Raw genomic sequence first — 15961 nt, forward strand, 5'->3', positions numbered from 1 at the left:
CAAATTGCAAATGGGCAAAAGATTAAAAAAAAAAAAAAAAAATCTAGGCTTAGATGAGATACACAGAACCGTGCTTAATATTAAAGCTATAATAAATTTACAAAAAAGTTTATGCAACGATATTACAAATCAAATTTATTATATCGATATTTTATTTTGGTCATATATGAAAAAATATTACTTTTTATGTCAAAAATATTACTTATTATTGTAAATATGAACATGATTAACTTATCTCACAAATAAAAATTCGTAAGATCGTCTCACAAAACATCACTATAATAAATTACTTCCAATCACTTCCAAATATGGTCCCAAATACAAATTAAGTGGTATCTCATCCCATCATATTCAATTATTTACAAATTCTGTGTCCACTCGTGATCTTGAGATCAATTGATTGAAATTTTTTCAAATTACGTATATTGAATTTATCAATATTCCTTTAGAAAAACCACTTTGATTAATTTAACAAATACCATATATTTTATTTATGAATAAAACCAAGAAAAAGACATTCTTCATCCTTCCATTCTTTTCCCCACTTTCTCTTTAATTAATTCTTCTTTATTTTCAAAATATCTTTCTGTTTTCAAATATACTTTCTCTTTAATTAATTCTTCTTTATTTTCAAAATATCTTTTTGTTTTCAAAATTTCATACGAATTAAAATTGACTTGAATATTAACTTTTAAGCGTGAATATTTTCTCAGGCTTTGCCATTATATTTCTAAAAAATATGTAATGAAGTGCGAGTCTTCCATCTCCATAATATGATGGATCAGCTCCAATGAAAATCATTTCTTGATCTTGCCTTCGTTTACATGTACCATTCATACATCAATGGCAAAACTAACTCCATTTCTAGCATCAACTAACAGTAGTTCTCAACTCTGGAAAACATATGGTTACTTGAAAACGCTACGAGGAACTTGAATGTAAAACGCCGTACGGTAGCAGAGAAGCCATCGCAAACAAAGGAGATCATGAAAGGCTGGAAAAAAACTTTGAAGAGGTGATGTTACATCAAGTAGAGAGTATACATCTTTGACTACTTAAGTTTCCTAAAAACAACAAATTATTCAGCATAGAAGTAAGACTATTGCGATAGGATCGGCTCATTTACATAGCACGGGGATATGTATATAACTTAGAATCTTGATGGAGCTGAAAAAAAGATCACCAATCTCTCATGCAGCATCATTCATTTAACAGTGGAGGTCATTGACATCAAGGACCGAAAACGAGCTCTTTAAAAGACGAGAATGGGGAACGAAGTCCATAGACTTGCGAATCTTTCCAGAAAGTATGTCCTGAAGTAACATGAAAATAAAGGGACAATAATAAAAGAAGAGTTTGAAATAATGGGCCAAAATAATTCTACGATTCACTAAAGAAAGTTAAAAAAAATAATGAATTGCTAAAAGTGAGATTATCAGAAAGTTTTGAGCATGCTGGAGAATGTGCACATCTGAGAGCAATTAAGAGAAGGAAAGGACATAAAATGGGAATAAGATAAGTCTTGAAATAGGCCTAGCAATCATCCATGTTTAGGCAATACTTCGTGTATTTTAACTTCAACATGCATGGCATTAACTTAAATCATTAATGAAACATGATTATTGGACACACCTATCCAGGCAAAAAACGCAAGCGTTGCAGCCACGAAGAACTCCCTGCTTGTACTGTTTAAGCTGATATCAAAGCACATTATTAGTAAACCAGTAAAGAACTGCCGCCCTGATTTTGTCAAAAGGGACTAATTTCTAGATAATATCAAACAGATTACCAGTACAAGCATAGAAGGTTTCCCCATCCATAAAACACACATCCCCAGCCAGAGCCAGTGAACCTGCAAATTAAGACGTGGTCAACTCACCAATTCTCCGCTTTAACAATTCCTCCGTCCCAAGACTAACATGTGTGTGATTAAGATGAAACCAAGTGGAGGATTGATTACAAAAGTTTGAAGTAACCGACGGATGTTGCACAGCTTGTGCTAAAACAAAATATCTTCACAAGAAATGTTCCAGTTTGAGATTGAAAACATTGTGATTCTAAACTAGTAAAAAGCAAAATGATGTACTCCATTTTGATGTCCATCTATTCTATGTTTATTATACTAGCCAACTCACATAAGCCACATTTTAAGGGAATTTAGTTCATAAATGGAACAGAGGAAATCAACATACCACATTAAGTCACGAATAAACAGGGCCCGTGGGAGCAAAAGTCCATTGCCAATCATGGCCAGCAACATTGTAATAGCCGATAATCCTTTTATGTTGTCAGGATTCAAAATATTCGTCCACTGAAAAGAAGATTTATTTCGAGTCGAAGTAACTCTTACGGCCATAGATAATGTAAATGAGCCTGCAAAGAAGAGTAAAGTACCATCTGCGCAACGGGCATCCACATGAAAAGAAGTGTGGCAGTCCATCCAGATAATGATCCTAGAATTTTGACACCTTTCTCAGGGAGTTTGCCCATCCGAGCCTGAAAAAATTAAGAAGCTGCGACATAAGAAGAATTTCAAATTAAGGTTCTCTCTAGCAAATCAAGACAAGAAATTGTGCGAGCAGAACTCATATTCATTATCTAGCAGGTTAAAAAATTGAAGAAGCAATCAGCAGCCAATGTTTTCAAATAATTAAGCTCAGGCCAAGAGTAACTTCTAGCATCATATAGGATGAATCACAATACTGAGAATGTTGGCAACTGATACTCCGATAAAAACAAAATGCACAAATGAAATCATCCCAGCCAGGAAGTGGTGCTAGAATCTCTACCTTGAAATGAGCTATGTCAGAAACTAAATAGAGAATGCTAAAAAAACCTTCACAGAGAATAAATGCTAGGACATGTATGGGAAGAAACAATTGAATGAAAACGAAAAATTCCAGGTTCTCTCCATGAGGTGGAGCAAAAATGAAACATCCCAAAAAGTAAGCAGGGAACTATAAAGAACTTAAATGATGACTCAGAATCACTTGAGGGCATTTGAGTAACGATCCTTTGATGCAACTATTATCACGTCAAGATAATAAAATGATACATCAACTTGTTTTTCTTCATATTTTCATGTCATTTTTGCTGATTTACTTTTTCTATACCTTTGTAGTTAAATTTTTTAATTTGTACAATCAGTTTTCATAAGAGAGAGGAAGAAGACCCAAAATTTTAAGATCTGTATGTGTATAATCAGGTAACCATTGTCAAAAGGTGGGTTTTTTTTTTGCTTATGCATCGTCAGAGATATGGGCGTAACCTTTCCATTTTTTGTGTAATGCATTTGTTTCAATCTGTCCATCTTGATCTTTAATGCGTATTAGCGATTAAACAATGAAGCAGAAACCAGGAATGACATGCTTACCATAAGAACAGCGACTATCGCGGCGACGAATGAAATAACCCCAGGAAGGATAGAGTTGGGAACAAATGGGACGAAGGTTGACCACATCACCTAAAAGCATCATTGGCGAACTTTTTAAGAAATTAATGTAGCATTGAAACCATATAGTATATGCATTTTTGAGCAATGACAGAGATTATTACTTGGGGAAGAACTGAGAGCCCACCAATGGTAATAAATTCTTCCCAAAAGAGCCAGATTTCAGATTTGAGCAAATCAAAATATTTCATAAAATTCAAAAAGAGACCAGAGGCAACCACAATCGAAATGCCAATAAAATAAGACATAGGCATAGCTTCGGCCAATGCCAGCTGCAAAATCACGACATAAGTTGATATCACTCCTAACGCTTGCACCACCACTGCTCCAGTCTCCCTCTTCTTAATGAAGTATGACAGCAATGAAAGATTCCCAAGCATTCCAGTCAGCATACCCTTAAAAACAATAAAAAAAAACAATTGATATGAATGAATCTTAGAGGTCATATTAACCACAACCCAAGTCCTAATGATATGGAACACTAATGCATTACAAGCCATGGGACAGCCAGGAGTGCTGACTTGTTTCCTCCCAGAAGATTCCTGGAATTTAGTATGATCTGGGGAAGTTGCAGCAGTAAAAAAGGTAGATTTGCAACTCCTGCAAATTTACCCGTGACTGAATCCCATTGCTCAAAGCTCTCGCCTCTTTTCAAATTCACTGGTTCCTTCATATGAATTTATTCCGTAGTCAGCAATGACGACAAGAAAAGGAAAAGAAAATTCATTCTATGATTATTCAAAAAGTATTAGTGCCCGTGTTAATTATAAGGTAATTCTCGTAAATGCAAGTACCTCATCCGAGGGATGCTGATGGTCCTTGTTAAGCGCAAACACTGGTTCGAGATGGTGAGAGCTAACTGGACGGCTATATAATGGTGCCTCTTTCAGCTTAAACTTCCCATCGATGACTTGTTGTATTTGTGGTTGACGACGACGATCGAAATCTAAACTTCGAGGATAGCAACTAAAGGAACACCTGTTTGATGGTAGAGAAGCTAACAGAGGTACCTTACACAAGGGCCGTAATGAGACCGCCATTGACTATAACAGAGAAAAAGAGCAGGTTTATGTGTCCGGTCAGCTTAGACTAGTGCCAGAAACATATATAAAGTAGCATTTTCAAAAACAAAACCCCATTATTCCCCATGGATGTTCTTGTAGAACCCTGAAGCAAGTGCCAAAATTATCGATCAAACATAGCACAATGCTACTTTGGGAACAGCGAAATAGCTGAATTCCAAACTACAGAATTCACCAAACCTCTTCAGCAATTGCAACATTCTTTTAAGTAATAATTTCACAAAACTGCATTTTTTACACAACAAGAACTCGTGCAGACATCTTATCAATCAATTTGACTGGCTAATCAAGACCCTATTACCACATCTTCCTCCAATCAAACCACAATCCGTAATCAAGCCAAGAAACACAAAGGGCTAAGCAAGTTGCCGTGATTCCACTCAAAGCCAGCCTCCCCATAACCAAAAATTCTCCTGGGCATTTCAACAAGCAGTAAACAACACAAACAATCAAACTAAACACTCACCATTCCAATGCTCAGTCTTTTCTTGCAACCAGCAGATCCAAAATCTCACGCATCAATAGAACAGGACGATTGAAGCATGAAAATCAAGAAGAAAAATCAAGTCTTGGGCCAAAATTAAATGTGCGGTGCAGTGTTCGGGAGTGGGTTTCTTGAATATTGTGAATCAGAACGTAGAGGTGGCAGCATGTGAGAGGTATAATGTGCTTGTTTAGTAGGACGGAAACAAACGATCTGAGAGGTCCGTATAGCCGCAAAATATCTTATTGGGATTCACCATATTTAGATAATATATTTTTAAAAAAATTTGTGTAAAACGATCTCATGGGTCGTATTTTGTGAGACATATATCTTATTTGAGTCATCCATGAAAAATATTAATTTTTATGTTAAGAATATTACTTTTTATTGTGAATATCAGTAAGGTTGACCCGTCTCACAGATAAAGATTCGTGAGACCGTGAGATTACTCTTTTTTTAATGAAATATAATGACTTATTAATTTAATTATTTTTTGGTTTAAAAAAATTATCTTCTTCTTCGATGATTGGGAATCATCAGCTTCCTCAAGACCTCCACACAACTTCGCTGATGCCGATGATAGCCTGGCTACTGCCATGCTCACCGTTGTTTCCTCAACATCGATGAACAAAAACAATTATTTGCCACAAACAAAAAATGGTATGAATCTTAAAGAAAATTTTCTTGCAAGCCATGTGTGTCTGTCCACATATGGATACTCATCTCGAATGTAGAGCAGGGCACCAGAAATAACACCTAGTGAGCGTGCAACACAAACTTTTTTAGCCATATGAAATCTGCTGAAAAACGAATTCGAAAACTGAATAGACATAGGAGTTTCATAACGGTATCATAACCAAACAAAAGCCCTCCTAAGCCTGTCCGGAAGGCCAGATGCATGATATAAGGTGTGTTCCAAGTCGCACGCCACGTGAATTCCGTTTTATCCGATTTTGTAACGCCTCCCTCCATTAGATTTCGAGATTGAAAAATCAACTTCAACACAGTGTTTCAAAATAAACCAAAATCTTATGTCTTAATAGCAAAACATAGCGTGCAAGCTCCATTTAATTAAAATACATTCAAATATAAACCAACAATTCAAATATGAACTACGTGCAATTTGAGATAATAATATGAAAATAAAATATAGAACCGGACACTGATATTTACGTGAAAAACTCCTAAAATTATTAGGTTTAAAAACCACGATTAAGATGAAAAGATTTCCACCATAATATTTTATGGTGTTGTTATACCTAAAATAAACTAAGTCCACAGGAGTTATCAAAGCCCATGGAATTCCAAGCCACATCCCAACATATGCCAAGCCCACAAGAGTTGCAGACAGTTGGTCCTAAAAAAGGCACGATGCGAGGAGTTGAGCCACGACCCAACGTGAGTGATCGTGGAATGTTGTTGAAACTCCCCCGTGGAGTGTGACAAAAGCAGAAGGAGTATTCAGAAAGAATCATCGACAAATCAACACAAAAAATCTACAGCAAACTTCTGCAGAATTATATCATTAATTGTTCGCTCATTTTCCATTTTCGAAGCAGTCTATTTTCTCATTTCTTCAACTTTATTGTAGAATGTTGATCAAAATTCATAACAACATATTTAAGTTTGATGTTGCTCATGGATTCTCTCTATAATTTCTTTATTTTTCTCAGTTTATATGTTTATATTTGAAGCCATATCGAAGGAACTATAACTAACAGTCGAATCGAGACTCACAACACTTGGTATACGAAGTCAGATCATTCACATTTGGCACGATCACGTGCCTGAAACGCCCCTCAATTTTCGTGAGAAATAAATTGGCACAACCGGTGGGACCAAATGCCTCCAAAGCATACTGAGAGACATGAAGGAATTCCTCCATCACAGGGAAATGGTCATCGTTCACAGGAAGAAGAGACCGATGCTGATGGAAGATCAGTGGAACGATTGATACACAAGTTCGAAGAAGAGGCTGTGAAGGAAGGGATTTTATTTTCTGGTGGTGAGGGACTTCCAGCAAACATTATGTTGTTCATGTAGAAAAATATCCGTGATGATCTCTATGAAATGACCAAAGCCATAACTGCTGTTATGATGGAATTTATGGCAGAAGTAAGGGAATGTAGTAAGTCTTCGAATGAGGAGAACAAGTCACCAGAAGTGGGTAAAACCAAAGAAAATGAAACTAAGCTGTGTGAAGACCAAGACCAGGGGTCGGGAAGTTCTCAAGCAGATGGAAACCGCCGCTTGGAAGAATCTCCGACTCTAGGTGTCAGGATCGGTTATGGGGGCCCCGACTGAACATCAGTTACGAAGCTGTGCATCAGTCGTTGACCCTTCTGACTAATCTACCAATGAGCTGCAATAGCTCGTGTTCTAAGAATAAATACACCGATGAATTAGATCGAGTTTGGTTAAACAACTAAGCGGAAGACACTCAAAATAATCCTTCGTTAAGAAAACAAACTGATCAATTTTATATATCTTGTGCAACTGGTTAACTGAAGAAAAGAAGTCAGTTAGAGCTTATATCAGTTCGGTTATGGACAGAACTTGAACTGATATCAGCTGGACTGATGAAACAATTAAGAACAACACAGTTAAACAGTTAGACTGAAAACAAAACACAAGATATGTTTATGGATGTTCGGAGACTTCAACTGCTCCTACGTCACCCCTTCTACCTCCTCGGGTAGGATACACTAGAAGACTTTGATTTATACAAACCTTTGTACAAACCCACCCAGCTTAGGACTTACCCACTGCCTAACTGAACTCCTAGTTCTAAACTGAAGGCATCACCTTCCAGTCAACACTTCTTTAACGTCTATGTGAGAAAGACTACATACACATGTTTTACGTCTGTGTGCAAGACGGAATCTGAGATGATGAGTGAGTGTGTGTGTGTGTGTGAGAACTGATCAATGAACACTACCCGAAAGTGTTCTCACACACTGAGGGAAAAAGGCTTCTAATCTAAGCTGATAATACAATGAAGTGTTCCCTCTGGGCTGATTGCTTCTAACAAGCTGATATGTAATAAGCGTGCCCTTGTTCTCTGTTCTCGTTTTTCTCAGTGTTAGTCTTCACTGAACTTCAGCTTCTATTTATAGGCGTTTGGCTGACCGTACAGTAAGACTCAATAATGTGTCCGTTGCATTTTGAATTTGTTCCTCGACATCTTTCCGGAACTTTTGGCTTTAAGCTCTGATGCAACGTCTCTTATTGTACTGTGGTAGTACAATAGCTTTTGTACCTTCGTGCTTAGCTGGATTCCATTATTAAGCTTGTCTTGATCTGCAACTGATTGACTCTGACTGATGCTTTCAACTGGTCAGTTGAACTGGTCTTCTGTTGGGCTGGTGAAATCAGTTGAACTGATTTCACTCTTTCAGTTGAACTGGTCAGCTGGGCTCTTCATCAGTTGAACACTTCATCAGCTGGCCGGGCTTCTGAAGGTCTTCTGCTGAACTGCTCATCAGCTGGACATTCAGTTGAACTAGTCTTTCAGTTGGCACTTCAGTTCTACTGTTTTCAGTTTACGCGATCAGTTGGACGTCTTCAGTTAGCATTCCTCGACAGCTTTAGTTTTGGCTCGTAACTGATTATTTCAGTTCCAGCTTACTGCACACTAAGGTAGATTATTAGAAACAAAATAACAAGTTTTGTTAGCATCAAAATTAAGCAAAGATTGCGAACTTGAAAGTTCCAACACTAGGGTCTGTTAGAGAAAGAAAGTATACTCCTCCACACATGAAGGAAGATGAATTGGGGCCGAAACACCAAAGTTACAGCAGTGGTAAACAAGTAGATGGTAATATGTTCGCTGTGACTTCTCCTAACATGCATCCGGGGATGTTGGTGATGGGAGAATGCTTGGGTATTCAGTTCCAAGTTCGGCGAATAACACTCGGGGGGCAAATTATTCCCCATACCCATTACGACGAACTCCAGTCTTGGACTTCGAGACTTTACATGATGTCATCCAAGAGTTGTATGGCCCAGAGGTGAGGCCAATCAACCGACCAGAGTTCCACAAACCATATCCCGATGTGGTTGATTGTGAAAATCCTTACCCACGAGGATATCGCATTCCAGACTTTACTTTGTACTCGGGGAAAGACAGTCAATCTAGCGTGGAACATGTGGCGAGGTTTACAATACAGTGTAGGGAACTAGCAAATTTGGATAACTTTTCCAACTACAAGGTACGTTTGTTTCCCAATTCATTGACTAGTACTGCATTTACTTGGTATGACACACTACATTGGAATTCTATTATGACTTGGCATGACATGGAACGCCAGTTCCATACACAGTTTTTCAGAACAATACCTGAGATCAGTATATCGGAATTGTCGAGAGAGGTCCAGAAACCGGGAGAATCTGCTAATGATTTCATTTTGGATTGAGAATCTGCTAATGATTTCAATTGCAAATCCAAAAGAGTGAGGATTAGGTGCAAAGTTTTCATTCCAGAATCAGAATATGTGAAAATGGCACAGCAAGGACTTGGCTTTGAGCTGAGAAAGAAATTCCAAAGGATGGAGTTCCGCGATTTTTATGAGCTTGCTGCCAAGGTATCAGAAATGAGGAATTATTGAGTGAAGAAAGTCATAAAAGGAAGTATACTGTTGGCTCTTACTTCCAGGAAGTTGAAGAAGTCGCCTTGGCAAAAGTGGTGAATTCTGGATCACGTACAGTCTCGTTGTTAAAGCACAAGAATGAAGAATTTCCCAGAAAAAATGCTTCTCATGTTCAAACGCCTTATCCTTTGATTCAACAAAGAAAAAAGAAATTTTTGATCATTTGATGAAGGAAAAATTCACAACCTTCCTCCCAGATCATAAAGTACCAAACAGAGAGGAAGGGAAGACACTATTGTAAGTATCATAATTCTTTCAACCATAATACTAAGATTCTTGGGCTTTTAAAAATGTTTTGCAAGAGAGAATCAACAAGGGAATCCTGAGATTCCCTGAGAAAAAAAAAGATAATGATAGTGGATGAAGACCATCTTCCTCCTGTAGCCAACGTGAATTTGAATAATACCAACTTGTGATTTCTAATCAATGAGAAGAGGAATGTAGTTGGAAACAGATCTTTCCGGGCAAGAGTTACTATAAAGAAGTGTTGGGTACCCAGTAAGATGATATTTGATGTCAATGACATAAGAACAGAGACTTTTCATGAAAGAGATCATCATTACAGCAGGGGGAATATATCTTACAGAAGGGAGAATGGAAGGTATGATGGGGAATCCGTGACCAAGAGGCCGGTAAACCCTTACCTCGAGGGAAGCTCTTCTACAAATGTCAGGAATGGTGAAAGAAAATATTGCCAGCAGTCATCCCAAAAGATACTTCAGGGATCCCCATTCCTGAATGATCATCAAAAATATGAAAGGAAATTTCGTTTTGTTGTTCCTCCGATGGTAACTCCCAAAAAAAAATGGAGACGTGTGTAACATCCAAAGTTTCCAACACCGCTTTCTCGAACCCAAAAAAGACATTTGTTGAGAGAAAAAGCTACAGAATAAAGGTTGAAAATGGAAGTATCATTTAAAAGAAGAAGTTCGGCAGGAAGGCTACTGAGGATAAAGAAGAGGAATGTGATGACTTGCTGTCGGAGGAAGACAGTAACGTTGTCGAGAAAGCTACCTTCAAGGTAGGGCATATTCTTGTCTCATTTGAGTGTGACACAGGCTCATTAATGTTACCAAATGAGTTTAAACGCAAAATAATGTTTAGGTCTGGTGGATTTATGGGAAATGAAATTTCTTCAGATTCCGTCAAGAATAATGTTTCAAAAGATTGTACTGGAGTTCTCGTTGATTAAGAGAAAAGAGTGGTCATGAAGAAACCTACCAATGAAATGACTAAACATATCAAACCACTTTATATCATGGAATATGTTAATGGGAAACATGTGTCTAGATTATTGATAGATAATGGATCTTCTTTAAATATTCTACCCCACAGAATTCTGCAGAAGTTGGGCAAAGGTGTGGAAGACTTGATTCTGACAGAAGTCTCTGTGGCAGCTTTTACTGGAGAATCCACCAAAACCTTGAGAGTTTTACCAACAAATGTTACTGTAGGGTCTCGATCCTCTTTGTCAGCCTTTTTCGTGGTCAATTCCAGTGCTAGCTTCCATGCTTTGTTAGGGACGGATTGGATTCATTCCAATCATTGTGTGACATCCTCCATGCACCAATTATTGTTGATGTGGAAAGGGGATGAGGTGGAAGTACGGGCTGATTCGCAGCCGTATCAATCTAATTCCAACACAGTAGAGGCTAGTGTGTGGACAACCAGGAACATTGTACATGGACACTCAAAAGGTTAAACAAGCAGTTGAGAAGGTTCTCAAACCTACTGCCATGGTCTCTCTTAGACCCATGGTCCGACCTATTATCGAGGAGGTCGATGACTAAGTTCACTAAAGAAGAGATGGAATTCGCTGCAACTTCTCAGAAGAAATCCAAAATGCAGCAGCTAGTGAACGAAGTGCAGTCTCAGGAATTGTGGGATATTGATGGAGCAGAAGTAATATTTGAGGAGAAATGTAGAGGTAGCGATGAAGAAGAGTTACAAATGAAGAATTTAATCTTAGCACCGGCTCAAATGAAATATCGAAAGCCGGAGACAAATGGTTCATAAAGATGGAGTAGATGAGAAGTATCGTACAAAGTAGGCTGGATGGCTACTTGGTTACTTTTGCCATATTGACTGATAAGAAGTTTTCTGTAAATATGCGAGGAATAAGCTTTTAAGTCATTCCTTGTTGAAGTTGTTTGTAAATAATGATGAAGCATCTGTGAATAAATAAAAAGAAAATATGCTCACTGAATCCTTTGCAGCTGATGTGTTTTTAAGAGAATAATGTGTTGTCTTGATGGTCGAATTGATGACGTGTAGAGTACGTTTATTACATATTTCGGTACTTTGATGCTGTTTGGAAAGTACGGGTGATAATGAACAATGGTTATAGCATGTTGTGATAATATTGAAGAAAACAAGCTATTTAGCCGTTGTTTTTAATTTATTGTACAGAAATCCGGGCAGAGTTTCCCGTGTAAACGTGACATCCCAGAAATACAAATATGTGCAAACACATGTGGACAAACCTAAGCAACAGATATAACATAATTCCATCAACAAAATTCGATTTCCAGGCATTATGCAACATCCAAAATTCAACATTAAGCCAAATCATGGCAAAGAAATACAACCAATCAAAAGATCTAACACAGAGTTGTCCGAACGTCGAACAAAATACCAAATGAAATATTAATGGTGATGCACGAGCACTTAAGAAAGGTCAAGACGGCGTAATTCTTCCCACTTGGATAGGCACTCCGCCCGAGTCTGCTCCGCTGTTTTCAAGAAGTCATCCCACTACTGATAGGCATGATTTTGTTGCACCAGATCATCACCCGAGCATTGGATGTCGATCTTGATCTTATCAGAGGAAACTTTCAAGGTTTCACTATCATGCAGAAGGACCATCATATCAGTTTTATGTTGAATTAGGCTTTCTCTCCGAGAGCATGCTGTCCAACTTTTCTTTTGTGCTTTGAAAAATCTACCACTTGAATCAACGTCTCCGAACAAGTGAGGCTTGAATCCTGAAAAGCTGTAAACATTGAAGGCAAATTATTTAAGATATCAAGTAGTGGGCGTTTACAAGGTATTTTTCATCAAAAACTTATTCAGACATATTCACAAACACCTCGAGTGCAGCATCTACAATGTTTTTAAGATAGAGGATTGAGAAAAATGGTGAAATATACTTACCTTGAGAAGGTGTGGCTTGATGCGAAGGAGGTTGATGATGGCAATTTTCAGAACAACATATTTAAGTTTGATGTTGCTCATGTATTCTCCCTATAATTTCTTTATTTTCCTCAGTTTATATTTAGCTTTGAAGCCATATCGAAAGAACTATAATTAACAGTCGAATCGAGACTCGCAACGCTTGGTATAAGAAGTCGAATCATTCACATTTGGCACGATCACGTGCCTGCCATGCCCCGCAATTTTCGTGAGAAACAGGTGTACAATACTCACTATGTTTCAAAAAAGAACTCAAACTCTCTGAATACATGAGAACTAAAGACCTCACAAATATTATAGAATTAAGCACTCAAATAAAAATGTATTGAGTTGAGAGAAGAACTCGATAATGAGATGTGTTGAATTGCCATTTTATAAATGCATCATTCAGTGTGAATACCTCATCCGAAATTTCAAATTTGCAGCAAAACCCATTCTTTAATCGCTTCAGAATTTGTCGGAGTGTGTTTTTATATAGGAAACCAATGCAAAAGCCTCAACATATCCGAAATCTAGCAATGTGTTAGATTCCTGATCTGATATTATTATTATTTTTTTATTTTGGGATTCATACTTATCCAAAATTATTTTAGAAAAATTTGTAAAAATAATAATAATAATTTCCAAGTCGTTCTAGCATTCCGTAAATTTATCGCAATAATAATTAATTAATTTTCTGATTAATATATATTCAGTACGTGGACATTTATTATTGGTCATAATGGTGATATCAATATACCAAAATATTATAAATAAATATTTTGTACAATTAATTTAGTATTTGAGATATGTACATATATATATATCTATTTGCAAAAATTTATAAATCTTTTTGAAAATTTTATTTGTACGAGACAATTTTGTTTTCATAATTTTTTTAGGTTGTTTTTTGATTGACGGATTTGATGTCATGATATTCAAATCGATTTGATCGTTTTGATTAATTTATGTTTGTTAAATTTTAAATAGACTCATTTACTAATTTATTTAGATGTAATGAGTAATTGTGATGCATTTGAAATACATCCAAAATATGTGATATTTCATATGCATTATTCAAATATTTATTCAAATAAAATAGGTTTAATTGCATACATTACCTCTGTGAAATCCTGATATTGCTAAAAAAACATAATGGAAAAAAACTTTTATTAACTCTCAGTGTTTTCATATATTGAGCACACACATCTCCATATTTTCAAATCCCGAGCACATGCATGGTTGTTTGTACTTGTTTTCAGGGGTATGTTTGCTCAAAATTTGAAAATACAGAGAGCTAATAATCATAGAGATTTTCGACAATCTCGGGATTTTACAACGATATTGTATATAATTAACACAATCAAATAATTTCATCAAAATCAAATCATTTTGTCCAAGCACAGACTTATGTTTTTCGCATTCTCAAATCGTTAAAATCTTATATCTTTTGGTCCACTGACATCTATTTTCCTAATTTGAGATATATCTCGACTTCGAGACCCACGTAAATCACTTTTTCAAATAATGACAAAATCGATGTCGCAACTGTATGGTCCAAAAATTAAAATGACGTAATCCATGTTGTGACCTGAAATTAACCACACAATCCAAGCCTTTAAACCACATTCAAGCCATGAATTCAAGGAGGAATTTGAAGAGTCATAACAACATGACATTCAAGCCATGAATTCAAGGAGGAATTTGAAGAGCCATAACAACATGTTAATGGTGTTTAAGTCCATCAAGAACGCCATAAACATGGATGTAATGGCCTTAAATGAGAGCCTTTTCATCTCCCATCCATGAGCCTATAAATACCATGCATGATGACAAAAAAAGGCACAAAACATTCACAAACATTCTGAAAATTTCAGCAGAAAAATAGCCATACTTTCGAGCTCCCTAGCAGCTAATTTCGAAGCACCGCAGCAGCCGAATTCTTGTCCGGTTCGACGCAGTCCAGCATCTTTCGTGTCCGAATTTTAGTTGTCTTTCCCTCAAATCTTTGAAGATTATCATCAAGTAAATATGTTTTTGATATACTTTTACGTACACTTGCATTTCATAAGTGTACTACTTATATATATATCGACATATTTTTCCTTCGTAAGTATGCCAACATTTGCTTAAAAATACATTATGTATGTTTCTTGAAATTCGATCGGAATGATATATTCATTTCTATTTGTTATGAAAATTCTTGAATAATTTGTTGTTGGATATTATTTATAACATTTGAAAGCATGTTTGAAATAATTGAAATGCACTGTAATGATTCGAATTGGAAATGACAAGGAAATTTCGATATTTGATATGTTTTGTTTAAGGCCCTGATGTGATGGGATATAATAACCGTTCTTTTGGCCTCGCCCCATAGAGGAGTAACATATAGGAAACTGATCAGTAAACCATAAAAATGAGATGATTTTCAGTGCTGCGTTTGTACTTTGTTTACATTTGACTCAACATGCTTACTATTGAAATTATGATTCCATTGAAATTATGATAATATATTTGTATAATTATCACCTTGATATTTGTTAAGTCCGATCGACCCCCATTTACTTATTTCCCAAATACTCACCCCTTACCTTTACACCCCAGATAAGAACGAGAAACAAATCGAAGATAAAGAAAAAGAATACTTTTGGGGATGGTGATCCGATTCAGGACCAGTCTCATTATTCTATCTTTTAGTTAGATTATCGTATTTTATGCTTCCGCATTTCGTTTCAATCGCATTGTAAATACGATTATTGAGTTATGTAATATACTGGCTTTGGTTATTTGATGTACTACATTGTAATGCCCGAGATTTTATATCGTGTTAAATTACGATTATTGATTTTTAATCGAGACGATTATGAAAGGGCTAACCGAGACACAAAATGAGATCGCGTGTGAGAATTGATGTGCGAGGACAGTAGCATCGGCGCACATGCGCGACCGGATGCGCGCAGATGCGCCAAAAAGGCAGAAGACCCCGCGCATATGCGCGGAAGATGTCGCGCATATGCGCGAGCCTTTGCAGTTGAGTACCAGTAGGCCTCGCGTATATGCGCCAGTAATGTCGCGCATATGCGCGAGTTGCCGAGATCGAGACCAGTAGGTCTCGCGCATA

General features: G+C 36.8%; 1 protein-coding gene across 1 annotated transcript; it reads right to left on the reverse strand.

The window, feature by feature from the left end:
• Positions 1-987: 987 nt before the first annotated feature.
• LOC140819512 (maltose excess protein 1-like, chloroplastic) lies at positions 988-5230 on the reverse strand. The gene is made up of 10 exons (XM_073179638.1): positions 5000-5230; positions 4246-4494; positions 3945-4118; positions 3556-3846; positions 3374-3463; positions 2395-2496; positions 2193-2311; positions 1790-1852; positions 1633-1694; positions 988-1313 (listed from the first exon to the last, which is right to left on the reverse strand). The coding sequence occupies exons 1-10, from the start codon at positions 5000-5002 to the stop codon at positions 1231-1233; spliced, it is 1236 nt and encodes a 411-aa protein (XP_073035739.1). The 5' UTR covers positions 5003-5230; the 3' UTR covers positions 988-1230.
• Between the last annotated feature and the right edge of the window lie 10731 nt (positions 5231-15961).

The sequence above is a fragment of the Primulina eburnea genome, chromosome 18 (genome assembly GCF_022965805.1).
Source record: "Primulina eburnea isolate SZY01 chromosome 18, ASM2296580v1, whole genome shotgun sequence".
Classification (NCBI taxonomy): Eukaryota; Viridiplantae; Streptophyta; class Magnoliopsida; order Lamiales; family Gesneriaceae; genus Primulina; species Primulina eburnea.

What these genes read in the sequence shown, in the direction of transcription:
- LOC140819512 (XM_073179638.1), bottom strand. An exon ending in GGCTCTCAGTTCTTCCCCAA is followed by an intron (nt 3,464 to 3,555) that starts GTAATAATCTCT and finishes TGATGCTTTTAG; the next exon opens with GTGATGTGGTCAACCTTCGT. An exon ending in CGATAGTCGCTGTTCTTATG is followed by an intron (nt 2,497 to 3,373) that starts GTAAGCATGTCA and finishes TAATTTTTTCAG; the next exon opens with GCTCGGATGGGCAAACTCCC.